General features: G+C 39.0%; 1 protein-coding gene across 50 annotated transcripts in view; it reads right to left on the reverse strand.

Annotated features, from left to right (window-relative positions):
* The window catches only part of Ank2 (ankyrin 2), a 596,100-nt gene that overhangs the window by 26,277 nt on the left and 542,075 nt on the right, over positions 1 to 27,748 (reverse strand). For 22 of the 50 annotated variants that reach the window (XM_037207067.1, XM_037207070.1, XM_037207065.1 and 19 more), the window contains 12 exons: positions 23,566 to 23,601; positions 17,040 to 17,264; positions 15,507 to 15,605; positions 14,375 to 14,529; positions 13,056 to 13,267; positions 12,252 to 12,456; positions 10,543 to 10,639; positions 9,118 to 9,346; positions 8,259 to 8,384; positions 6,533 to 6,655; positions 4,666 to 4,698; positions 2,854 to 2,875 (listed from right to left, as the gene is read on the reverse strand). In XM_037207067.1, coding sequence (XP_037062962.1) covers positions 2,854 to 2,875; positions 4,666 to 4,698; positions 6,533 to 6,655; positions 8,259 to 8,384; positions 9,118 to 9,346; positions 10,543 to 10,639; positions 12,252 to 12,456; positions 13,056 to 13,267; positions 14,375 to 14,529; positions 15,507 to 15,605; positions 17,040 to 17,264; positions 23,566 to 23,601 — 1,562 coding nt within the window. The remainder of the gene's footprint in view (positions 1 to 2,853; positions 2,876 to 4,665; positions 4,699 to 6,532; positions 6,656 to 8,258; positions 8,385 to 9,117; positions 9,347 to 10,542; positions 10,640 to 12,251; positions 12,457 to 13,055; positions 13,268 to 14,374; positions 14,530 to 15,506; positions 15,606 to 17,039; positions 17,265 to 23,565; positions 23,602 to 27,748) is intronic. The other 28 variants (XM_028856374.1, XM_028856353.2, XM_028856441.2 and 25 more) reach the window with 3 other exon arrangements.

The raw sequence follows: 27,748 nt of genomic DNA on the forward strand, positions 1-27,748 counted from the left end.
GAGCAAAGCAAGGCTAACGGAAAAAAAAATAACTGAAAAGGAAAATGAGCAGGAAATAACTTGCTTAATTTTCTCACTTGTAGCACATTCATACATACAACAAAGCTATCACAAATACTCAAGACATACATAAAAACGTCACAAATCAAAAGGAAGAGCGCAGTGAAATTACACAGAGGTATCTCAAGATTGTCCAGATGTTACAGATCAATGTCAGAAAATAAAACATAACAAAAAACCATGGGGAAAAACAATAAGAAAAAAAGCATTAGAAATTGCAGAAACTCGATTTCCTCCCTGAGAAAGCCAGGTGGAGCAAATTCAGAATCGCACCCAACTATGTTCATACAATTTTAAATCCCACAGGTCTGGAATTTGGTCCACATGGCCCGGCCACCATCCGGCCAAGGCAGAAAACACATCAGAATCAGCTGCAGACTGGCATTTCATCTGAGGGAAATCCACACCTAACGATGACACACATCTCGTGCTGAGAGGCATGGTCCTTTCCTAGGAGGAACCTCCTTGTTCAGAGACGTCATAGACAGACCAAGGAGGAGGATAAAGGAAAGGAAAGACACACGATGGAAACGACAGTTGTGACTGAACGTGAGCGTGAGTCCAGAGTTAAAACGTGATGCATGGCAACCCAAATTAGAGACAGTCACACAGGACACACACACAGTTGATGTAAGCCAAGTTATTTCCATGCAAAGCAAAGGTGGAATAAAACTGCTGGGCAGGGGCAGCTTTGCAGAAGAGGGCAGGCAGGAGGGTGATAAGAAGGTAGAACAAAAACGCAAAGTGTTACTGTGGTGAAGCACATTTAGCTCCCTGCTGGTCCATGCATCAGGTGGTCTGTGCAGTACACTGGAGTCACAGGGGGTGAGGGTTATTTTAATCACTGCAAATGCAAGAAACCCCCAGGGGTGGCTTACATAGAGACTTCAGTAAAGGCCTTATGAGAGAGCCTGTCTTTGGATGTTATTTTATAACTATATGAAAATGATGTAAGGGTTGTCTTTAAGCTAAAACAAAACCGAACATGTATCTACATTTGAAATCTGGAAGATATTATCAAATTATCGAGGTATCATTCAAGAGAATCCATGGCATTATAGCAACATGGGAACATGTGTATCCTTTTTTAACTGGCCCAGACCAATAATTTTTAATTCCTAAATAGCTTGTACATAGGAGTAAAGAAAGGAACTATTTAAGTCAATACAATAGCCTTAAAGAAGAAAGGGAGAGAAAATAAAAACACTTTTAAAAATCAATGAAGGCAATAATAATGTGTGGCGTAAACAAAGCTGCCTTCTCTGGAGAGAATTTGTATTTGTTTAGAGGCTAACACATGTGAATACACATAATACAAAATATATTAAAATAAATTTGTGGTAATGCTGATTTGTTTAGTTATATAAATTATTGAAGACATCAGAATCTCAGATATTTTCATCTTGATTAAGGATGAACATAAGGATAAGCCTCCCATTAAAGCCATTCCAATAGGACAGCAGTAAATTACAAGTGCTAAGACTTCAGAAGAACAGGCCTATAGGTCGCCAGTGTGGTGTTTTAAATAAGATCTGCCATTAGTCTGGGGTACTTGGTCCCTAGTTCAACTGTTTTGTGAGGCTTAGGAGGTATGGCCTTGCTGGGGGGAAGTATCACTAGGGCCAGACAGGTTTTGAGGTTTCCGGAGTGTTCTCTCTGCCTGTTTGTAATTTCCAGATTCCAACAGCCTGCCTCCTACTACCTCTGCTCTGCCATCATGGACTCTAACCCTCAGGAACTGTAAGCCCAAAATAAAACACTTTCTTGGGTAAGTTGCTTTGGTCATGGTATTTTATCACAACAACAGAAAAGTGACTAATACAATCAATTAGGGCTAAATAACCATGACACAAGGCTGTGTAGTCTTTGCTTTCAGGAATGCCACCCAGGGATATGATGAATCAAAATAAATCTTAATACTTAATGAAATTAAAAGTCAGAATATTTTTCTCAAGTGTTTAAGGCATAAGGTGGAGATCGAGCTATAAAATTCCACTTAGATTTCTTCTACACAAGAAGCCAGATGGTCACAGAGACTAGGCTCACAAGATGAAATGTTAATAGACTATTACAAACCTCAGGTGAATGCAGGTCTCCTCACTGTACTAGATTTTGTTGGAGATTTTGAATCATTCTTTAATCACAGCCACACAAGGACACACTGTGATCAGCAATTGTGTCCAGTATACTTTAATTTTTGCATTTCTTTTCTTTTTGTTTCCTTTCCTTGGAAATTTTCACAGAATTCTGTTAGAGCTCACCTAAAGCCTTAGGTATGCTTCACCACAGTAAGAGTGCAAGGAGGGCAGGAATGGGGGTTGAAGGGCATGAGCTTCAGCTAAGAACCATTAGACAGTATCGCTTTTGGAGGCATCCTTCCAAGGGCAAGGCCCTCTACAGAGGTCACTGTAGCCTTGTGTGAAAAGTAATACTGTCATGTCAGTGCTTAAAAAAATCATGAGGTGACAAAGTTATGCTGACATATGGACAAAACAGCAGGGCAGCTTTCTAAACAAGCTCGACAGCGATGCCAGGGGCCACAGGGTGTCAAAAGAAAGTGAATGCTTAGATGAATCATCATCGCAGTTATCGCTAATTAGCTCACAAATCAGGGATAGTTACGATTTAACTGGCCAAGCCGCTTTTACAGATAGCTATTAATGATTAATAAGAATCATATAAACATAGAATTATTATAGTGGTTAGTAATGGCAACTAGCTTGCATTTTAATTCATGCTTCTTTTCATTATAGCCAGCTTTCAAACAAACTCAATTTTATTTAAAAATCTTACTTTTTTCTGATGTCATACCGATCTGAAAGAAAAAACAGACACAAATTCAATGGTTACCAACAGCTCTCGGCTCGGAATCCCTCATGTGCATGGTAAGATCCTATTTGCAATTATGCACATAGGAGTGACAGAACAGGCTAGAAGAAAGTCAGAGGCATCAGCTACAGTTTTGTATATATAAATAAACACATATTATTCACATATCATTTCTAGATACTACAGGAGGAATATGTTACCCCGAGAAGGGATGGCCCGGCTGTGTTTGATGTGAGAAATGCATATTAGGGGAAAGGCCATGAAAAAGGTCAAGTCCGTCTCAAGCAGTAAGTACCAATTTATGAGCAAACAAAGAACGGCAAGGCAGGCTGGGTGATAAATTCTGCAGAAGGCATTTCATAACCACAGTGAGCCACTGCTTCAAAGCTTTTCACGGATTCCTTTTAGGGAGAGCAGAAACTCCCTCCAAGTATTTCACAGGGAAAACAATGCGTCTAAAGGAAATGGCTCCGCTGTGAACACAGCAAAGTTGGTTTCATCACTTTTATGCTCTTTAAGGATGGGATGTAGCTGTCACACTGGAAGAGCCAAGGTGATGGGATCACTGAGCACAGTAGGGTATTGAGTGTGTCAGTGACGCACACAAGGAAATGACCAGTCACACGCCTGGTGGTGTGCGACTGCCGCTCCACATCTGTTCTGTAGCTTCCTATGACAGAAAAGGGATTTGGAAAAATCCTCTGAACTAAGGCCATGCATTTCAAGTTGGTGGGCACAGAACATTATTATGTTTTTCTTTGTATTTTTACATTTCAGATGCATTAGCATAACATTTTAAAATGATGGTATATTAAAAAAGTATGCAATGATGATAACTAGTTTGGAAAGAGTTGAACACTGGAAGGAAGCAGGAGTTGCTATATTCATAGATAACTTAAGGACTTTTCCAATTATTTCTTTTATTTCCACTATAATATTGGGTGTTTACAGAATTTTGAAAAGAATACAAACATATATTTGCCTTAAAAATTAAAGTGGATATCACTCAGATAATTTGTTTTCTATATCTGTATGTAACTTCATACAGAAGATAGGTGAGAGAAATCCATGCTGATGAGGTGTGTGGAACACTTGAGATTTGCAAATATACTTTCTGAGGAATGCTCATTATTAGTATATGTTTATACCATAATCTGGGAGTCTAATGAATGGACTCTGTGTTCCTGAAAGCTGGTTAGTCTTAATGATTCTCAGACTTGGTATTAGGAACACAGTATACTCCTAAAAGTTACTAACTTTCACTTATATATGCTACACATAAACAAATCTGCACACTGCAGATCAGAGATAAGAGGATTCAGGAACCCCACAAATACACCAACACACACCCTAGTAATTGCCAGAGTGCTGATGTCATCACAGGCACACCCTCAGAAAAACGTTGCTGCTAATGAGGCTATGAGACCTAGAAAGCAAACCATTGTGTCTGACCACTGTTACCTTCAGACATCCTCAGTCTAGCCCTGAGTGTCACTGAGACAATGGCCTCGCCTTTAGTAGTTGGTAGGAAAATACATACTATTACATAGAGGGCTAAAATAAAGAAGGAAACTTTGCAGTTCTCTGAATGCCATTCACAAGATAAAAAAGAAAAACAAAAACAAAAAACACAGGCCCAGGGAGGCTGACTAAAGTTCTGCTGGTCTAATTGCTAAGAATAGCTGCCACTCTCTAAAATCAAGGTCAAGCACATGCTCTTATTAAGGGCTCCAGAAGTGGCATGGCCAGGAAGAAGTGACACTGTTGTAAAATTACCTCTTCCTCCTGCTCTTGATCTGACTCCGATTCCTTCATGTCCCAAGATGCCATGCACAATGGGGGAAAAAAGGAGAAGGAAGAAAATGTTTAGAAGAAAAGAGGAAATACATCCCTCTACAAGCATGAAGGCAGGCGCACAGTACACTCAGGCTGTTTTCTTAAACAGTTTATAGAAGACAAACAGTTAAAGAAGATTGATCAAAGTTACACATTCAAAGAGACAAAAAAAAAAAGGGTTAAATATACTAACGCCTGACCCAAGGTTACCAGCAGCCTCAAAGCTTAATATTTAATTTGTGTGGTAGAACTGATTTATAGAAATGATAGTGACACTATCCCAGTTACTATGGATCCTGACTGAAAATGTCAAACGCCATTGTTTATGTCGAAACTCAGGCACTATACAAGTTTTATTATAATACAAAGCTACTAAATTCTCAGTATATCTTAAATATGCAATGTTTGGCATTTTATTCTTTTCATCTTGAATTACTAAATAAAAAAAACCACCTCTGCATTAATAATTCTGTGTGCTACATCTGGCCTCCAAAGATATAAAATAAAGTAAATGCTTTCTTTCCCAGAACATGGAGAGCTCAGAGACCCGTCAGAGCCCAGTCACACTATTATCTCTAGGTGGCCTGTGCATCTCTCCTGTGAGTCTCAGCTGCCACTCTGCCTCCAGAGCTACAACAAACACCAGAGTGCATTTGTGCCATGGGATTGCAATCGGATCACATTTTTTGGTTGAACTATCTATTGCTACAGTCCAGTTGCATTGGGACATCATGCATATTATATATGGAAATAGATACCCAATTTCTTTTTTTTAATTATTAAGAACTAAGAACATCAAACATATGCTGGGAGCCTTCTTCTATATAACTGATGTCTGTTTCCAAGAATGAGTATTTAAACCAATACATACTGTGGCAACTATGCTGGGGTAAAAGTAACATAGAAGATACTTGATTTCGCAGACTCAGCCTTGAAAGTTTTAGGTATTTCCCGGCTTCCCCTCCAGTATCCACTATTCACCCCTTCACCAAGTGCAGAGCAAACTGAACACTGTAGCTGCTATGCGCACACTACCGTCTGCAGCTGGCTCTTTTAAAACTGTATCAGTTTAAAGAAAAAAAAATAATGCTTTCAGAATAAGATTTCCCGCATCACTTAACTGACTCAGTTGCCTTCTTTGATACATTCATAATAGTCAGAGTATTACGTCATAGAGAATGAGTTAGATAGAAAGTAATGCTAGGTAGACTTGTGTTGGGAATTAACAAACCTCTTCTAGTGGTACATCAGATGTCCTCCTATGGACAAGATATTTTTATACTGATCATGTTAAACTAATTGAAAAGCTAGTTTAAAATTCTTAAATCACTAAAACAGGACAAGCTGTAAGATAAACAGGTAATTACTCCAGGAAAAGGTAAAATTCTAGTAGGGTGCTCTGAACCTATAAGCTGACCCAGCTCTGAGTTGGGTAATGAGCAGAAGCTAACACACTAACATCCTGGTGGGAGGCAATGCACCAAATGGCCTCAGGAATACATCCAGAAACAAGAACAGGGACAATGCCAGTTATTTTTTCTTTACAATTTAGCTCAAAAAAGAATTAAAATTAAAACTCATTTTTTTCTCTGCCATTATCTAATATATAAAAATAAAAGCTTCCATCAAAGAGTATTAAACGCCAAAGAAGGTGGGAATTGCTTTTTCTTTACTGAAATGAAAAAAATCACTTAATTGGGCAGGATACCAAAAATGACTTGTGCGTGTTCTTGTGTTCAATGTCTATAATAAAGAAGTTGAAACTCAAATTCTGTGCTTCCTGAGAACACTGCAGTGTTCACAATACCTTCGCATAGATCGGCAGGGTGATGTTTAAGTTGCAAATGGCCTGGTGCACTAGTCCTCTTGTGGATTTTGGTTCCTTCATAAATGATAGTCGCCCGCAGGGTTCCTGAGTCGTATCCCGCACCTTGAACAAGAAAGACAGATGTGCTTCATCTCCATTTGACATCAAATGAGGTTTAAAAGAGGGAAAAAATTTCAGTAGGGAGACACTTCAAGGAGGGACATGAGATCCACAGACACAAAGCTCTTCTCTACTTTGGCGTCATCATTTACAAGAACACTTTGGAAATGTCTTTCAGGCATTGTTGCTTTATGAAGCACAATTGAAAAAATTATAAATATATTAATATAGGTAACAGGATGGTTTGATATGCACATGATATGAAATGAAGCTAACCATCATGCTAATTCACAGGCATTGCCTCACATGAAACTCTCCAATTGTTTGAGGCGAGGACACTTGATCCCTTCAGATTTCACAGCGAATTGCAAATATAAAATAATCGTGACTTGTGGTTACCTTCCTGTCCATTAGGTTTCTGAAATTAATTTACCTTTTTAAAAACTGTGGTAAAATATATCTGCCATGAAACTGTACATTTCTACTATTTTTAAGTGCCATGAAGCACACTCATGAAGTTGTACAATCACCACCATGTTCTAGAGCTTTCTATTCACCCAGACAGTAACTGTGCCTGGTACACACTCATTTTCCATTCCTTGGCCCTGACAATCTCCACTCTACCTTGTGTCTCCATGGAGGTCCCTGCTTTGTCAAGTGGACTCCCATAGCATTTTCCTTGTGTTTTATTGACTTAGCGTGATATTTTTATGTTCATTGCAATATCAGAATTTCATTGAATTTTAACTGTGGTTTTTGTAACAGGAAACATCATTTTAAGTGTATTTTACCATTTTAGGTGTGTAATTTGATGGTGCAAGTACATGCACTTTGTTGTTTAGCTATCGGCACCATTCATTTGCATTCAGAATTGCTTCCCAAACTGAGTCTCCATATACTAAGCAATAATTCCCCTTTCCCCACACCCTTTTCTCTGACACCCACCCTTTTACTTTCTGTCTTCATAAGTTGTACTTCCCTAGATATTCCTTATTAAATAGACCCATTCAATATCAAGCTTCCTATTATGTTGAATTGATGAAAGTATATCAAGTCTATAGCACTAACTAAAATAATTTCTTGTTGTATTGTGAGATTCTAGGTCTTCTGAAATATTATTTAAAGAAGTTATATATGCTCTTTGGGTCTCTACATTAGTGACAGTCACATACATTTTAAAATCTAAGTATGAATATCTAAAAGTAACAGCAGTGAAGAAATAAGAGGGCTGGAAGTGTAAGTCACTAGTATAGTTACTGCCTGTTAATAACTAGGCATGAGGCCCTAAGTTTAATTCCCAGACACACACACACACACACACACACACACAGAGAGAGAGAGAGAGAGAGAGAGAGAGAGAGAGAGAGAGAGAGAGAGAATATGCACAAACTTGTCATCAAATCTGGAAAACAGTATTTAATGTTTCTACTTAATAACTTGGTCATACTTTGGTCTAAAAAATTTAAAACAATGTATTTTTTTGGTAAACATTTGTAAAATCACTGGAAATGTTTGAAAAGCACATATTCTTACTATGAAAGTAATTGAAACAACCCTTGCATTTGAATAAATGCATAACTGATTTTTACTTTTGTGTATACATTACCTTGACAAAGAGAGGAAGTCTGTTTTCTTTGAAGGCAAAAAAACTGAATATATGATGTTGGCCACTCTTGGTTAGCGGTACCAGGTTGCCAAAACAATCAACATAAATAGGTTTTCCTTCTAATACCTAAGATAAGACAGAAAACCAACATCAGTTAAGATATCTACAATCACTTTTATGTCATTTATACAAACAAGTAGTAGGTGTACTTGGAACCTTCAGTTCTTAGAATATACATATGAAAATATTCACACTGATGATTGACATCTGTCATATACACAACAAAGCATGTACCACCATTCTTTCTTGCTACTGAGTATCTTCAATTGCATGGTAATATTGAATTTTCTTATTTTTGATGCTGTATCATGATTCCACAAAGACCAATATATGTCTAATACCTAAATATAAACTTTGAACTGGATAGCTTTGACATCACAATAAGAACACAGGACTTCAGTATCAAAACCTCTTCAATGATGAAAAATTCTTTACAAAAAAAAGGAAAAATCAATGTAGAAAATTATTTATCTGACCTAACACTTAAACAGAAAAAGTACTTTAAAAGAAAATCCAGGAAGATAAAATCATCAAAACTGCTATAGTTATCACAAACTCACAATCACATATATTCTCCAAGTTTATCAATAACTTAGTTTTTCTTCAAATAAATTTTACAGGAATCCTTCTATATACATAAAGACCATCAATTTATGGTCCAAACTGTTAGAAAAAAAATCTCTGATTTGGACCTTGACCTTCAACTGATGGACACATAGACTGACCTTTCTTTTGTTAAGCAAATCTTCCTACATCTGTGGTAGTGAAGGCTCAGGATGCAGCATGTCTATATTCTTACCTCCACATCCCTGCTCCTGGCCACCTCAGAGAAGTTTTCTTGTTGTTCAAGTGTCTTGTCAACTTTATCATCTGTCATACAGAAACACCGCAACCTGGCTTCAATGGGGTCATGGGATTTGGCAAACACTACAAATTTGGCCATATATGGTACACAGATAATTTCTCTATACACTTGTGATGCAAACGAAACAGACTCCTGAATCTGTCGACAGTCTATCAGCCAGAACCTAAAGAAGAAAGAAAACCAGTCACCTAAAGTTTAAAGTATGCCATTTGAAAAAAAAAAAAAAATCAATTCCTTCAGTATGATCAGTATGGTCATCAAATGTTTCTTGAAAAAGAAGGAAGTGAGAGATAGAGATGATAAGAGGACCCAGATCAAAGAGACTCAAAGATGGGAACAGCAAGGAAATCAACAGGATTGAGAGACAGTCTGGAGGGACCACGAAGGAGAAATATATCAGATTTTTAAGATTGACTATGATGAAGAGGGAATATGCTCGATGTACAATAGTTTTTCCTAGAAGAAAAAGCCATTATGTAACACACTACCATGCATAATGAATACATCCGAATAGAAATTATATGCTTCTCAAGGCAAAATAAAACAAAAAGATTGGACTTAAATGTTTCTAGCTGTGTTTCTCTTCTTGAAAACTCTTCTTTATAACCAATCTCTTGACATCAAATTGATTGCTTTTGGAGTCTTTGGCAATAAAAGCTCAGTATCAGATATTATGATGTAGATTTCTTTGAGCGAGTCCCTATTTTCCTTGATTCCTCTCCTGTTCATTTAATCTTCTGAAGCTCTCAACATCATTCTCTCACTGCATCATCTTCCAGTGGACTCACCAGCCACTGAGACTGAATCAGACCAACTAGAAACTTGAAGATGTTTACATACCCATTAAAGACTATACAAATGAGAACTAATATTAGAATGCAGTAGTGTATGAAAAAGAAATAACAGAAGATACCTCCATCCTCTTAAAGATGTGTACCATGCAAATGTGTTGGTGTGTATAACACCCTGTAACTCCTTAGCCACTGAGCAAGCTACACTGAACTGTGTGGTGTTCTATTGAAAAAGCAACTCCTCATGTGTTTCCTTGGATAACAGGAAATTTCTCATTCCTTGGGGACTGGAAACATCAGCAATGGCTGCCAACGCTAGAATCATAATCATGCAGCCAGAGCAGACAAATGCTTATTTTCCATAGATTCTAATCTGACTGCCAAGAACTTGGTTATTGTATTGTTACTATTCATGTCAAAGAAAATGTAGGTCTTACTTAATACTAAACAACAACCAAAATCCCCTTGAAAGAATTAAGAAACAACATCAAACAACAAAAGAAATTATCATTTTGGGGAGGAAGAAAGAAATACAGTGAATGGGCTTTTCTGTGCTATATACACATACCTGGCAGACACGTTCGTTGTAAAGGAAACACATTCATTGACAAATGTTAGTGGCGTAGTTCCTGTGATGTCTTCCCACTGCGCAGGCGTGGTTCCACCTGAAACAGCATGATTGTGGAAGATAATTGGGCAAAATTCTAGACACGGATTTTTAAATAAACTGACTATTCAACTGTGTAATCCTTCATGCCACGAAAGGGCACAATGAGAATAACATGGACTGGGATACGGATTAGTGATAGAGCATTTGTCTAGTGTGTGCACAGCCCCATTTTCAATCCTTATTGTCCAAAAAAAAAAAAAGGAGAAGAAGAAGAAGAAAAGAAAAAAAGAAAGCAAACCAAAACAACTTTCAGAGTTAAGGATATGTAGCTCAGGAGTAAAGTGCATGCTTGCCTAGCAAATAACATTCTAGGTCCAATCACCAGCACCACAAGCAAAAAAAAAAAAAATGTAAATTTAAATTAAATCAAAATGAGAGTACAAACTGTCAAAATTACATACTAAGAAATGACACTTAACAAAAAGCAAACACCACCTTAAGATCAACTAAATTTAAGGGAAATTATTTGAATATCTGTTTACTACATACTCTGTCCTTGGCCTGCTATACAGGCTGCTGAGGGGAAAAAAAAAATCAATGGTTTGATCCAGTGCTGGACCCCGCATGCCAGAAGACTGATCTGCCAGCCAGGTTGTGCCCACTAGTACAATTGTGGCAAGACTGTTTATGGAGAACCAACTGCTCTCTTGGTTGGCTTTAAGGCTGTTCCACTGGAGGAAATGCATGTGTAGCACCCTAAACATGGTCACAGGGAAGCCCTAAGCCCTAGGAGGAAAACTAGTGTTGTTTTTGCTAAATTGTCATATTGTCAAACTGCCTTCTAAGTATTTATGTCTGTATGCATAGATGTCAATCTCGGTCAGAGAAGCTCCTTGTTGATGCAGGTAGTGGTTAATGAAGAGATGCATAACTCTCAAAGCGCTGAGAATAAGAAATTATGTGTGCTCAACAATAGGTGGGACATCTGTGTCATCCTGTCCCCTTCGTGAGACTCAGAGAACCAGAAATGCTGTCTCCTGGACCCGGACTGTTGGATCAGTCAGCTCACAGAACTGGGTTACCTACACAAGGTCACCAGGGAGAATTCCTGCAGAGATAGGAAGGAGCTGTCGAGGTACCACCCATAAATGAGGAGATATTGGCAGTTGATGTCTGCTGGGGGAAAGAAAGGGTCACTTTTCTTTGAGGGGTAATCACTGGTAGATGTGATTGCACATGTCCATCCGCTGGTGGGTGGCCCTATACCATGCACTTATGGGGCAGCACTAATAACTTAGTGGGTTAAAAAAAATAAGAAACATTGATTTTAAAAATGACTATGCATATACAGTATATAGTAGTTTGATATACAAACATTGTTTAGTAAGTAACTTATTCTTTTACCTTTTGTTCATCCAGTTAATTAAAAAATGCTTTTTCGTGAATTAACGTATCTAACCCCACAGCGTTCTGATACAGGGTCTTGTTATGTTGTCCAGACAGCACTTGAACCCACAATCCACCTGCTTCAGTCTTCTAAACACTGGCGTACAGACATCACCTACATTTTCAGCTTCCAGGGCTACTTATGGCAAAAGCAACTTAATTTTTTTACTTCATTTAAATATCTTCTAGAATTTTCTATGCTACAGTCACCTATGACTTACCTGTTATGCTACATAGTAACCTTAAGGTTGGTGCGTCTCCCCCAAAACCATTCAGCATGACGTCACTTGAAGCTTTGGGGACAGGAATGGTCATAGTAATAGGCTTGTGAAATTTTCTTCTCCTGGGTTCCAAAGTGACTATAGGGCTGAAGGTTGCTTTGTTGCCTAGGATCTTCTTCACCAACTCGCTGTGCATAGGTTGAGCCTTTCAAGATAATAATAATCAAAAAAAAAAAAAAAAAGAAAGAAAGAAACTATATAGTCCCATACTTAATGTCAGCTGTCATATCCAGACAAACACTGGTTTTTTTGTTTGTTTGTTTTTGTTTTTTGTTTTTATTTCACAAGTGAGTTTAATGGATTTCAAATGTGGCAGTTCTAAATTTATAGTGCTATAAAGCATTCACAATTAAAAATAAAGAATTTATTACTTATACATTTTTTTATTTATTGTGTGTTAGAAGTGTGTGTGTGTGTGTGTGTGTGTGTGTGTGTGTGTGTGTGTGTGTGTGTCTGGAAGCATGCTGCAGCATACATATGCAGGTCAGAAGACAACCCCAGGAAGTCATTTCTTATCTTCCATCACGCGGGTTTCCAGAATTGAACTTCCGTAGTCAGACTTGGCAGCAAGCCCCCCCTCCAGCTGAGTCATCTCACCTGCCGCACCCTCAAAACTTTGTGACTCTTTAGTCTCTCGTGTTAGCCTTTGCTCACACAGCTGATATTTCAACTCTCATTTGGAAACCTAACTGTAACCCTGGCAACGCAACCCCACAGTATCACCTGCACCTTGCACGGACATACCTGCAGGCCTACACGGATGCGCTTGGTGAGTGCGCCCTCAGGGAAGACAGCCTGCACCTGGGACACCACAGTGCTGCTCAGCACTCCGCCCTCTGGACCAATCAGGTTGCTGTCCTGTTTGATGCGAGACACCACCGCAAAGTACTGTGGGAAGTCTCGAGTGATGATGCGGCAGATTCGTTTCTTTTCCAGGTCCTCGGGACTGTCCAGCACTGAGACAAGAAATGATCCATCCTCTTAAAGCCAGTGACTCCTGAGAACATTCTAGCAGACTCACGGGCACAGTTAATAATAATCAGGGGAAGCAGCAAAGCTCCCCTTTAGTTAATGTTAAAACACAAGGCCATCCTGACACCAAATAAATAAATATTGGGGTCTTTCATCAGCTGTCAGCGGTTTGCAGGTACGCTTCGGGGGAAACCAGGCCCTTCTAGGGCAGCGTAAAAGAAGTGCATCTCGGGGCAGATGTGCCTGTGCAGTGCTGTGTACATGAGGACGTTTGAGGGCAAACGTGTTGTGGACATGAACATGTGCTATTCTTGGTTCATATGATGAAGAGGAAACTGCATGTAAACTCCTTTTCTTTGCAAATTTTCAAGTTAGCTCAAAGAACAGTTATTGTGGTCTTAAGAAATCATATGGTTCTTTAGGTTTTGGGGGACCAGTCCAGTAATAAACTCTGGGTGAATGGGTAAGGTTTCTGTTTATGTATTCTGTCTCCTGACATGGTTTGTGTCTGTAATCAACATCAGTGATTTCCGTCTGGGTTTCAATATTCCTCTGATGCCAGTGACTTACCAAATGCATTGCCTAACAGCAGAGGGTGGGACCATGGACTCAACAAGTTGCTCTAGTGTAGGTACTTAGAGAAATACAGGAACTTAGACAGAATCTCCATATGAATAACTGAATGAACTTAATGCTCCTGTCTTATTAGTAATAGAAAGTCTAAAAGTAAATTAAAAATTTTGTGCAGCATTATTTGTTATGAAACAATATCCACTCTACTGTTGGTTTTAGATTCAATTAGTTTTCAGTAAAAGATAGAATCGTACTGGCTATACTTGTTAAAGTAAGATATTTAATACCTTAAAGGGCTTTGTTCTCCTGAATTTAACATAAACACAGTTAAGAAAATGGATGGATTGTGTATTGAAACCTAATGTGGTTGGAACACAGCGGATAATGAGCTAGAGTAAAACACCTCAAGAAGCACACATGTGCACACAAGTACTCAGACAGCTAAAGGATCTAAAAGCAATGCATAACTGTCATGTCTCCACCTGAGATTTCTTGTAGACCCCTTAACCCGAAGGTACCTTCATCCATGCCATTAAGGATTTCGTTCAGTTCATCTTCAGTATATTCACAGAAGTGCTCCTTCCAGCTGTCCCCATTTTCACTGCGCAGGACCACCAGCTCCCTCTCCTTCCCTCGCAGGGCAGCGAAGTGAGGAATCTCCACGATCACGGGCCTGACATAGCAATGCAGAACACTCAGTGTAGACAGGATAACCCATCCCGAGACAAGCACCTCAACACCGTCTGTTGCAAAGTGACCTGGATTTCTGCTCATTCTGGGGACAGGGACACAGTAGGCCTTCCTCTAGAGCCCAGGGACAAACAGATAGTGACACAGTGGCACTCCACCTCAGGGGCACTGGTCCTCAAGTACATGCTGCTACCTTAAGCCAAATGATATTTCTCTGTGAGTGCATGTGGCATTCTGGAACTTCTCCTTTGAGAAATGTAGGTGTGGCACATTGAACCAAAAGAAATGTACATGCATGCCTATGATGTATGCCAATCTTCTAAGACATGTTCTAGAGGTGCAAAATGACAACATGAGTTAAGAAAGAATGTGGCTCATACATTGCATAATTCAAAGTGTTATAAATGAGATGTCAAAAAGGTAGACTACTTGTGCTCATGAGCCATGCACTTGTGGCTTTTGCTCATCCTGTCTTCATTCAAGAAAACAATAGGCATGTGCACACAGTGTGACCCCAATGGGCCACTTAGCCTAGAGTCCAATAGTGTCCAATGCCTATTATGTTCAGGATCCAGAACATGCACTGTCCTATGATTTTTAGGTCACATTCATCCTCAACATAGAAAGAGGCTTTCCATTTTTGAGTCCAGGTTGCTTTGAGACAGACTCCAAACTCATCATAACCACATCATGACTAGCACAAAGTACAACTAGGCAAATCTCATGCTTGAACGAAAATGAAGGTCACAGCACTTTAAAGGAGAAGATATAAAACGTCACTCAAAAATAAAAGTCACATACCACAAGGGTCAGAAACGGTCCACTAAAGATAGGTTATACAGAGTTTAAATCATAGAGAGGGACATGTCATGGGCACAATGACGAAAAGAGAAATCATATCGCAGAAGAAGGAGAAGAATGGGGGCCAGCAGCCATCAATTTGTTTTAAGTCGCTCCTACCCAAGGAATTTGGTTCCAGGAGGCCCCAGCTGAAGGATGCGGCTGACCAAACTTTCTCCCTCATTAAGTGGGGGAGGAGCCGTTGGCAGGTGAAGTTTACTGAGCACATCCAAAGCAGCAGTGAAAGAAAGAACAGAAGTAAGCTTCAGGTACCATGTCCACAGAACCCCAGCATCACAGGGTGAAGTTTGGTTTCACACTGCGTTTGGTTCTGCCCCCTCCATTGGTCACAAAGAGCAAGGAACCAGGAACTGAGACCCAGAGTGTACAATGGAGGTGCTTGTGTGCCAGGGAGCACATGGCTGGCAAGTCTGTTCCTGTTTTAGGTTCACTGCCAGGGCACTAGCCAAAAAAATGGAGGGGAAAAACTGCTCTCTGGGAAAGACAAAACTGTTGGGAATATAATAAAAACTCTGTACAGCAGCCAGCCGTTTTCATGGATATTCCTCAACAGATTTGAAGGTTATTAAAAAGCCTACGGCTACCTGAGCAGGAGGGAGTTAGGCTCTGAACTGAACATCAAGAACGTCAAAAGAATCCAACCATAGAGGCATTTTCTGAGGCAACCCAGAACTTCACAGGCTCTTTCCAAAGCTCTGTCTGATAAGACGTATGAGAGGTGGTTTCTACAACTGGGAACACATCCCTTTCTAATTTGGAGCAACCTGTTAACAATTTGCCCCAAATTACAGGCTTTAGAACATTTTCAGAGTTCTAAAGCAAGAAATCCTCTCCCCAGTATGACATCGACAGCAGTCGAAAGGAGTCCTATCTAGGAAGATTTTTCTCTCAGTTTTAAGCACCAAGACTTAAGTACAATTGATTTGTTTCAAACTGATTCGAAACTTGATCCCCCTTCCAAAGTCTCATCTTTCATTACCATTCAGTGGCAACTTTTCACCTCTTGACACACTGAGGTGCCACTTAGTATGACAGTAGCCTTACAGACAGACAGAAGAAAGAAGAAATACTAATTGTTGCTCAATATTGCCAAAATAAGAACGGCAAAGGTTAATCTCAGTATTTTCATCTTACACTGTGGCTTAAAAGCTGGAGGTAGCAGGAAAACCACAAATCATTTAGACTGCATTTTAGACATTCCAGGAAGGCAACATTGTGGTCCGAAGGGAAGGTGGCGATTGGATGCATAACCACACAAGGTGTTAAATTTATGTTTCAAACAGAGCACATTTTTTTTCCTTTATACTTTGCCTTTTAGTGTCAGACAAGAAACAGAGATACTTACCAATGCCTAAAAAACATGGTTATCCCATTGGGAATCTGGCAGCTATTCCCACATCCAAGAAGAAAAACCACTAGCAACCTGCATGTTTAACTCACTGATGCCTTATCATGGGAGCATGGAAGTAAAGTCAGGCATCAAGGCACTATTTCCAATTTTAAAAAAATGTCACAGGAGCCTATCCTTTTTCAAAACGGCTTGACGTACCTTTGGCGTTCCATCCCATTGGTCTTGGGTAGAGGGCACAAGCCCACCGGAGACTAAGGAGGAGGCTTATGGGAAACCCTTACCCAAGGAACTGAGCTCCAGAAGGTCCCACTTCAATCAGGCGGCTGGCCAGGCCTTCTCCTTCCACCATTGGTGGCATCGTTGCCAGTCGATGGCGCTTCACTAGGCGGCAGGTGACTCGAGTTGGCGCCGTGCATTTCCGAGGTGGGATAATGATTCTGAGCCCATTGTGTCTGCATCCTCGCATGGCACCACCACGGGCATCCACCATAAAACTGACCAGGAAACTGAAAATTGGAAGAGAAGATTAGGCATGCTTCAAAGCAATACAACAGATAAACAAATTCTGTGAGGTTAATTTTTTTTTCTATACTGTTTATTCCTTCTCAGAACAACTCTTTTAAATGTAAATGCCTTGTGGGAAAATATTTTTTAATTTTATACTAGTATGTATATGTGTATTATTTATTTTGTTTTACTGTATAACCTTCATATGCTACTGAAGAATAATTCCAATTTTTGTTAGTAACTGGAATGAAATTGCAAGATTGTGGGCAAGCCTTCTGTCTCCTTATATGTCCTATGTCACTCACGTGTTCAAATAATATAAGGCTAGATCACACAGGAAAGACCAAATGGCATATGTTTTAAGTTCATTCAACTTAACTTTTCAAGATTACATCTGTCTAGCTCATTTTAATATAATCTCATGAGTGAAAAGCAATCCTTAAAGACCTTTTGTTAAGGTCAGATCTGTGCCAATGTGTCCTGCCCACCAATCATCATTCCAGTATGCAGATTTGTAGCTGGTTACAAGATGGGAAAACTGGAATAGAACCGATTTTCTGGTTAAAGTGATATTTGTACTTTTAAGAGGTCTCTGCACTAAGCCATCCTAACTGCAACAGAGGGTGAATAGTCGAAATAAATCAAGTCCCCTCTGCTCTGCAAGTCCAGCATGGGAAGCCTGAGCTCATACTGATAGAGAGGTACTTGCATGATTTTCCCCACATTATAATGAACTGGAGGTGAAAAAAAAATCATTTAAATTTGCAAAAGCATCTTGGTGACTTTCGCTTCTTTATTGCTCATCAGTCGTGATGGAAAGAATGGTAATCTCAAGTGGCTAGGGTTGTTGAGTATGCCAAGAGAAAGTATCTAAACTCTGGAATTTCTTCCAAATCCTGAAGCAGCTTAGCTAGAACGCTTATGACTTCATTAGTCATGACTCACCAAAGTCCCTTGGGTACGCACCTCCTACAGGAGCAAAAGTTAAGTAACACAACAATCTAGCTGACCTGGACACATACACAAGGACATGTATAAACAGTATGCAGGTTCTTCCACAGTCACTCCAATGTTCTCCCATTTTCATTTCATTTGCAAGGTTTTCCACAACAAGTCAAAAAAGCAACATATAGGTGTTTCATAGATCCGCTGCTAACTGCACCAAGCCGGATCAACACACCTAGATATTGCTTCCATGACAACACTGAAAATGTTTGAAAGGTATTCCATCAAAGTAAGTTGTGGGATAGAAACACAATACACTTATGTTATTTTTAGGCGAGTGAAGTATCATAGCATCCTCTTCGCGGCAGAACACAGAATGCATTAGACATGCCATTAAACAGAAAACCTGTTACTAGTAAGAGAAATGGGTGCGGAGGAGCCCAGGGTACCCTCTGAAGCACGTCATGCGGCATGAGACCACAGGAGCCACAGTCCCCCCACATGCAGTAGCCAGGCTAGGCCTACCATTCTCCCCTAGCTGTCGAGTTTTCAGGAGGGGCAATAGCTGCTACATACAAGCAACAGTTCATACTTCATTAACTGTTGATGTTCTGGATGTTATCAAGACACAATGGGAAGAAGGCTGTAGCTTTTCTTTAATATGAATTCTGAAATGTTTTCTTTTTCTTTCTGACTTTTAAATCTACACATTCACTCCAAAGAAGAACTGTAAATACTTCCAGATCCTCCTTTATTAATCTTTTTTTTTGTTGTTGTTTTGTTTTGTTTTCTGAGACAGGGTTTTTTCTGTGAAGCTTTGTGCCTTTCCTGGAACTCACTCTGTAGCCCAGGCTGGCCTCGAACTCACAGAGATCTGCCTGCATCTGCCTCCCGAGTTCCTTTATTATTCTTATTTTAGTACATTTATACTGATTTCCACTTAAAAGTAGGAAAATGCTGCTGTTTCAACTAGCAGTGTTTCCTGACTCACTGTAATATTTTCAACTTGTTTATAGTTAACATTACTATTTCCTTTGACTTTTCCTCCCTCATCAATATTTTGAGATAGGATCTCAAGTAGTCCAGACTAGCCTTAAACTTTCTACATTTAGGAAATTAACTTTGTACTCTTGCCCTCCTGCCTTTACCTCTGAAGTTCTGTGATTATAAACGTATCATCATACCTAGTGAATTTTTCAAGTCTAGATTACTTTAATTTCATAATTTTTTTTTTTTTTTTTTTTTTTTTTGGTTTTTCGAGACAGGGTTTCTCTTGTGTAGCTTTGTGCCTTTCCTGGAACTCACTTGGTAGCCCAGGCTGGCCTCGAACTCACAGAGATCCGCCTGCCTCTGCCTCCCGAATGCTGGGATTAAAGGCTTGCACCACCACCGCCCGGCAAGTCTAGGTTACTAAGAGCAAAAAAAAAAAAAAAAAAAAAAAAAAAAAATAGGTGCTAAAACTAGGAGGGATTATTATAACATGTCTGTTTAATGTTTCGAACCCTCATAGTCTCTATGTCTTTTGAAGACAGTAACAAAATTCCTGCACTCATGGCCCAAGCCCTTATATCTCCATGGTTTTATTCCAATTCTCTACCCAAAAGAACATGTAGGAGACTCTGGTGGTCTACCCTCAAAACAGAGAATCAGCAGCTATGTCCTTAATGTATTCTATTGCTTTCCCTGGCATGGCACCACTGAATCCCTCTTTTTTGTGTTACTTCCTTCCTGATTTCTGCTTCCATGATCCTTTTGTGTGATCTGCTACCCTACCATAAATGTCAGGAGCTGTGCCAAGAATCTCACACTCTAAGCCAAGATGTCAATCTACACTTTCTTCCTTGCTTGGGCCTGCTAACTTCCCTGGCCAATGAGATACGGCCTGTCAGCTAACCAAGGCCTGTCATCTAAGAGCTGTTGTAATGATAGTGGATGCAGTCTCCACCCCCCAGCACTCGGTGCAGTATGGATTCAGCACACAGTAAGGAGTCAAAACTAATTTTTGAATAGTCCAAGAGTGGAAAGGCAGGCTATGACGAGTTATGCGTACTTACAGAGATCAGAGAGAGCAAGGCACGAGGCAAGGGAATTCTTTGATGTCTTGCCAGTTACTACAACCAAGCGTCACTCAAATCCCTACATTTGGATGTAGCAAAGCTGCTGGATAATACTCTGTCTAATTTTAAAGGGTCTACCCCATACATTGATGCTCAACTGGGAGATCTGGTGTATTTATCTCCCTGGGTAGAGGATTAGTAGAAAATGGGAGATTGTGAAAACACAAGACTTTGAATCTAACAAAACAATATTTTTAAAAGTGATAAGATTGTATGAAGAAAGACTGAAGAAGGAGAAATCAAAATAGCAGAACTTAAGGACTGAAGCAGCATATAGATACACTGCCCAGCAACCATTCCTGTATCATTAGTGATCTGGAAACCAGTCCTAAGTACCGAATCAAATACAAAGCAAATAGGGAGAATTAAGGGCCCAATGTACATTATTCATGGGAAAATGGCAAATTTCAGGAGAGGGTAAACCTCCGTATTTTACCAAGTGACTTAAGACAGGACACAGGCTACCTGAAAATTACAAATTCCAGTGAAGGTATTTTCCTTAGGAAGTGAGAGAAAAGAGAGAGAGAGAAAGTAAAATGGCAAGATGCCAAGGGAAAGAAAGGGCTGGAAGACACGAAACACCTGTCACTAGTCAGAAAGAACAAAGAGTATGAAGCTCAGTCTAGCAGTAAAATATTCCAGGCAAATTTGACTCATCATGGAATTATCAAGTGACTAATTAAGACTGTCCTTCACTGTCTACTCCCAGAGCCTCTCCTTTGTGTAGAAGGAGCAGGAGAAACTGTCTGGACTTCATATCTAGGTGCCAATGACATCGACTTGTAGAGTGAGCAAGCTAACCAGTGAATCCCAATAGTTTCTAGTACAAAACTGGGGAAGCATTTGAAGATTTCCATCAAGCAGGGAAGAACACCAAAGGTGCCACTACCTGGATGGCAAAGGGAACTAACTGGGAGCCAGTCGCTCTGCAGTGTTTAAAGCAGCTGCTAACTCCACAAGAGCCTTTTCACTGTAAGAACTGCGGGGGAAGGAGAGAGGATGAACGAGTGACTCGGGAAACGCTGCAATGCAGCAGCTGCTGCGGAGTGGACGAATCTAATTCTCATCTCATTGAGACAATGCGGGCCCTGCAAACAGTTACAGACAATGAGAACTGAAGGAAGCCGAAGGAAGGAGGCAGCTCTGTGTAAAGGCTCTGGGATGTGAACTGAAGTTCAGCTCTGCTGTCTGCAGTGTTACATGGAAGCTTCCTGGTCCTTGGGTGCTGACCCTGTCACCATTTATAGATAAAGGGTGAAATCGATCATGTGTGGGTAGAGAATATAGATGCACGAAATGGCTGCTTCCATTATCTTCTCTTTCCTGTCTCTATCTTTTTAACGTCATGATCATTAAAATGTATACCATACATCACCTAAAACAGTGAAAAAACTTATCAAGAACTCTCAGTGGGCTCACATTTGTGCTAAGGCGTTTACTATTATCTGGAGAGTTATAATTGCCTTATGAAACTGATTATTTCAATAGGATGTGAGGATTCTGTTACTCTACAGCACAGGGTGCTGTGGTGCCATGTTCTTTCTAAGTCCGCTTCGAATTATTTCTGTAACCACAGTCCAGTAACTTGACAACTCTATTAGCTTTCGTTTTATTATGCATGGATTAAGAGATATAGGTGAATAAACTCTGAAGTTACTGCCCAGTATTACAAATTTGTTGCAGTTAATGGCTAACTAGATTAGACAACCTATCTAAATATGTTATTTTTAGATGCTCTGGAGGAATTCCTAATTGGAAAGCAAACTGTTACTACTCCAATAAATATAATTTTTGACCCATGGTTAGATCGATACTTTGCTGAAAATGTGTAGGCATACTGCATTAGACACTGACTTGAGACTACACAGGGGTGGACAGATAACCAGGGGACATTGGCTCTGATGCATCTGACTCTTCAAATGACAGCAGTCATGCAAATAGAAACTCTGAAGTTTTCTAAATTGTGAGATACCATGTTTTCACAATTTAAAAAGGAATAAAAGCAAACGCAATTCACTTTTATTAGGCAAAGAACTTGTTGATAAGTATGCAATTTGATTAGCTAAACGGATACATGCTTCAGAGGAGACAGTAGAAAACAAGGATTTGGACTTTTAAAAAGACTGTACTGTTCACCCCCAAAGTTATTGATACTTAAAATTTCCATTTAATTCATCTAGGACCATGGGCTGGGAACAGGGAGGAGACTGCAGCATTTGGAGTTAGTCAATGGGTGAAAGACAAGAGAAAAAATTCATCAGGGTGCTTCAGTGATGCCAGGTACACAGCAGAGTGTCGACATCCTCTCTGACTCTTGGTGTTGTTTGAAGCCACACCAGGAGCTTCCTTATCCGCCATCCCCCAGCCCCTTCCTAGTTCTCCAAATCCCACCAACTAAAGCACGGATAAAAAAAAAATGACACCGAAAAGGGTGGATCAAATTTGTTCAAACCATTCAGTAATTGTTTACCAATCACTGTGTTCATGAATAGAAATACAGCATTTAAGATGTGACTGAGAAGACATAAAAGGATGTTTAGAACATTAAAACATGAAAATATAGAATTGTCTTATTTTAGAGAGATAACCCATATTATCATAATGGATGGCCAAAGAATAAAAATACTATAATCAGTGGCCCAAAGGGAACTTTAAAAATAACTTCATCTAAATAATACAGAATGATTGCTATATTTAGAATGAAGATAAGTCATTCCACAGCACAATTCCAAAATATCAAAAGGTTGGACTTAAAACAGAGGTAGCAAGGATATATACTATTAATAAGCCCTTAGCCATTGGCTCACCTAGAATATAGCAAGATAAAAGCAAAATAAAGAAGAAAAGGTCTGGGTGCTACTAAAAAATGCAACCTTTAATAAAAACTCAAAATAGCTCTTCCAATTAGCATAATCATGGGGGCATAGGATTTAAAGTGCTACATTGGATGTAGCACTTTTCCTCACAAAAGAAGATGAGATGTGGAGACCATGACCAAGACAAGAGTCCATTTAATTTTGATCCAGCTAACCTAATCCCTACTGGTATTTAATATACCCATTTTCCCTTTGCAGGGGAAGTGAGCATTGGCTTTGATTTGGAGAACATTAGCCTCTGTATATGTTTCACTAGATATCATCAGCACTAAAGCATCCTGAGGTGGGGCATATGCAGAAGGAGATGGTGAAGGAGAGGAGAACAGGGACATGTTCAGAGAAGGAATTACGCAGAGGTTCACCTGCTGTTGTCACGCTCAAGACATGGAGAGGTGCGGCTGCAACAGAATAGATACTTTAGCATGGAGAAAGAGCGGATAAGTGAAATATAAAGAATGAAATCAGATGTGACTTTGATTGAAATATTTAATTCATATACCCACATAGTATTCACTGAAAAAAAGATGGAAATACAAATAAGATATCACTCTATGCAAATACAACCGAAATGACAATCTGTACGAACTGAGAGAAGAACATGTTTTGGGGCCTTCGTGTCTCCTCCCAGGTTAGGAACCTGGGGAAGTCACATAATCACTCGATATGGAAGTGAAGTCTTGGTTAGCATTGGCTTGTGGGGACACTTAGTAAAGACTAAGTGTCCAAGAAGCTAGAAAACACCAAGTGATATTACAATGACAAATATAAAGTCTTGGATTCTGTAGATGTAACTTTGATTCAACTGCTGTCCACTTGTAATTCTTCTAATGCTTTTTTAAGGTAAGATAATTAATTCCCTGTTGGGCTATAGCAGAAGAAATACAAACAGGAAAGGAACAACTTAAATGATAGCTTCTATGACAGATAGAGCATAAAGTCTACCGCAAAGTAGGTAACATTGATCACCGACTAGTGGGTAATAAAGAACTCTGCAAACATGATCTTAGTGCTTCTCCCCAACATCACTGTCTGCTGTGAGCATTGTGCTCTTCCTCCCCATACCTAATGTCTAGTCCCACATTATAGCCCTACTCTTCACTACTTTTACCCATGGTGTCTGTGTTCCTTAACACCATCCCCTCAGGGTTTCCTAAGGTTCCAATGTTTCCTGACATAAGTAAGTATGTTTTATTCAATGAACCAGAAATCCAGTCTTCCAGATCATTTGATTTGCTACTTTATAAAACAATCATCTTCATCTAAAAGAATTAGCCTTTGTGGATCTAAAGAAACACCCATGGTATTTCAAGAATCATGAACAGCTAAATTAAACACTGGAAGTGCTTCCATAAGTGTTTAAGATATGTTGTCCCATGCAAAAGATACTTAGCTGCCTTCTGCCTCAAACATTCTGCTATTTGAGCAAACAGTTTTGAACACATCTTTCATGGCTTGTGTGTGTGTGTGTGTGTGTGTGTGTGTGTGTGTGTGTGTGTGTGTGTAGTACAAGGTTCACAATAAAATTGTCTTCAGCTTGTTTTAAAATATCACATTCTTAGCTCCTTATTTTACTGTGGCATATTCTAACATCTCATGAGTTGGTATTTCATTAATAGCATTTGGCTGTCATTAAAACGTTACAAAGACTTTCAGAGTGACAATGTATAAAGTGAGTTACAAAACTAACTATTGGCAGAAACTGACTTACATCAGCCAATTCATTATCCACACAGGTAATTATAAAGAATCATGAAGTTCACATTGTTGCACAAACTTTACTGTTATGGTCTTAATTGGGAGCCTCTAAGAATAACTGTTTCTTAGATTCGCTATGAGTCAGTCAGGCAACTCAAATAATAATAAGTCGAGCCTCTCATTTGTCCAGATACTGAATTTACCTATGCAGGAAGCAGAGTTTAATCACTGACTTAGTCATTCTCAGCCAAGGAAGGACATCTTTTAAAAATGAAGTAGAGGGAAAGGGAACAACCAGTACTGATTAGTGGTAGAAGGTGCATGTTGAAGTTAAGACAACTATGAATTTAATGACAGCATTGTCCTCATGCAGTCTAAGGTAGATACAATCACCAACTCTTTACTATCCCCTTACCTAAAAGTCACTTTTTCCTTACATTTTAAGTGTATTCAAATTCAGGCCCCTGAAAAATACCTAATAGCTACTACTTAGGAACCTGATATATGATGAGTGGATTAATAAGAAATCAGTGTCATAAGATATGATGAACATTACTTATATACATTAATATGAATGTCACTTTCAAACATCACAGCTCTTGGGATCCTAACTTTTCAAGGGTAATTTTACCTCTCTCTAGAGTCGTCTGTAGCCCCATGTTTGTGTGACCACTACAGTGGAGACACCAATAGATGATGCTGTCTGGTAGAAACAAGGCCATATTGGCATTGTGGACTGAATCCACTTATACTGTCATCTGGAAGACTTGGGGAACGTTTTGTTTAACTGATTTGGAGTTTGTGAGAAATGTGGAATGTGTCTAGGGAGAATGTAGAAATGGTAAAAACTATATTCTGTTGAATACTTATTGTTTCTAAGTAAAGTCTGATGATATTAAAAGCATTTGCTCTTTAAAACTCCCCAATGGAATAAATTTATAACACTCATTATATAGAGAAATAAACAGAAACTCAGAGATTTTTTTCCATAATGTGCCAATTGCCACATAGAGAGAGTCAATATCAAGGTCTGGGTTCAGAGCAGTCTGATGCCAAGGCACAGTGTTACCCATCAGATTTCTCTAGGCCACATGGCCTTTTGACTCCATAGAACATTCCCTAGAAGTGTCCCTGGAAGGGGTGGTACTAGGTTTTCTTCATCTGCTTTTCTTGACAGCTGACAGGGAATCTAGTGCTTTGTAGAGTTTGGCATATGTGTGGAAAATGAAGATACAAGTGGGTGGAAGAAATAAGGAACATTCCAGAGGACCAGGTGTGTACTAACTACTCTCTCTGATAATAGAGGCTCTACTGAGCAAAGTTTCCCCAAACCTTGACTCACATAAACACCAATGCAAGAAGACTGAGAACAAAAATGCAGTCATAGTCGGTCTGAGATGTGGCTTGGACATCAATGCCTTTAAAACCCCACAGAGATTTCAATATACAGCCAGTGTTGAGTAGCTGAGATCAGTATAACAAATGTTTGAAAATGGCAGAAAAGTTGGTTTGCTATAGACCAATATTTATAGGTGCATATCTTTTTTAAAAAGGTACATATCTTAACTAATTAATATTTAGCTGTTGGATGCTGAGGCTTCAATATCAGTAATCAACCACGATGAAACCGTTATCTAGTCATTATAACTCATACATGTTACTTAGTTTGCTGAAACAGATTGGATATTGATGTACTAACATACTTTTCTGGCCTTCAGTAAAAAGCTTAAGAATTCCTTTTTTTAAGTCTAATAATTAATTTGAAAACCAAACTATTACTGTAACATTTACTTTTTTTTAAAAAAAAAATTCAGCTTTTGGTAGTTAGTTACATTTTACCTAAAATAGTGTCTTTATTTTGTGATATGGAGTCCGGATTCTCTTTTGTCATCAATCATTGAGGTCCAGACCTCTTTTTTCCCTTATTCTTCATGTGGGGACCTCAGTAGTAGAAGGTAATGCTATTGTTTGTTTGTGTTTTTTTTTTGACCAATTTATATAGAGATTTTAATTTTTTCATTTTACATTTAAAATACTTAATTAAACTTGAATTGAGTTTAATCCTTTTTAATTCCTCTGAGCAAGTATTGCTGGACCAAGAACTAGTCAGTTACTTAACAAGGAAAATAGAATGCTTATTTCCAATACCTGTCTAATTTTATATTCTATAGAATTTAGTAGACTATTAGACTAAAAATTCCAAAATGTTTACAGTGTCACAGAGTACTTTCCTGGAAGGAGGTTTATTTTAAAATACTAAGAACAAGAAAGGGCCTATGCTCAAAACAGTTATAGGGATTATACATAAGGAGTTTGGAATAAACATTTAAGCCAAAGTATTCCATTTTGTTACATAAAACATGGGTAGAAATTTCACTTAAATAAAAAAATATGAGGATTTATGTGTAATTATAATATTACTAAAACATGAGGGTAAAAATAATTCAGAAAGTAATATATTTAAAATTCTTTAAGAAATGTGCACTATATTTAATTGAATTCTTACACCCCAAGGAATCTCTAAAACTTGAAGAATGCTGGGGAGTGCTTTTCGGAGCGTGACCCAAGCAGACCGTGTTGTATGTACTGTCTGAAGGGCATTGAAGGACAGCCGAGAAAAATCACTACTGGGATGTGAACTCTTTTGCTTTAGATCCCTAACAAAATGTATAGATCCATCTGTGTATGTGTGTGGCTGGGACCATTATTTTAGCTGCATCAATATAGGATGGAAGGTATTTATTTCAAAGGCCAGTCATTCAATTTTAGGGGACTGAAACTTTCGAACAAGCAGCTGGCCCAGCCTCTTTTTAAAAGACGGCTCCAAGGACTGCACACAGTCAGCGAGGA

This window comes from Peromyscus leucopus, chromosome 6 (assembly GCF_004664715.2).
Source record: "Peromyscus leucopus breed LL Stock chromosome 6, UCI_PerLeu_2.1, whole genome shotgun sequence".
Classification (NCBI taxonomy): Eukaryota; Metazoa; Chordata; class Mammalia; order Rodentia; family Cricetidae; genus Peromyscus; species Peromyscus leucopus.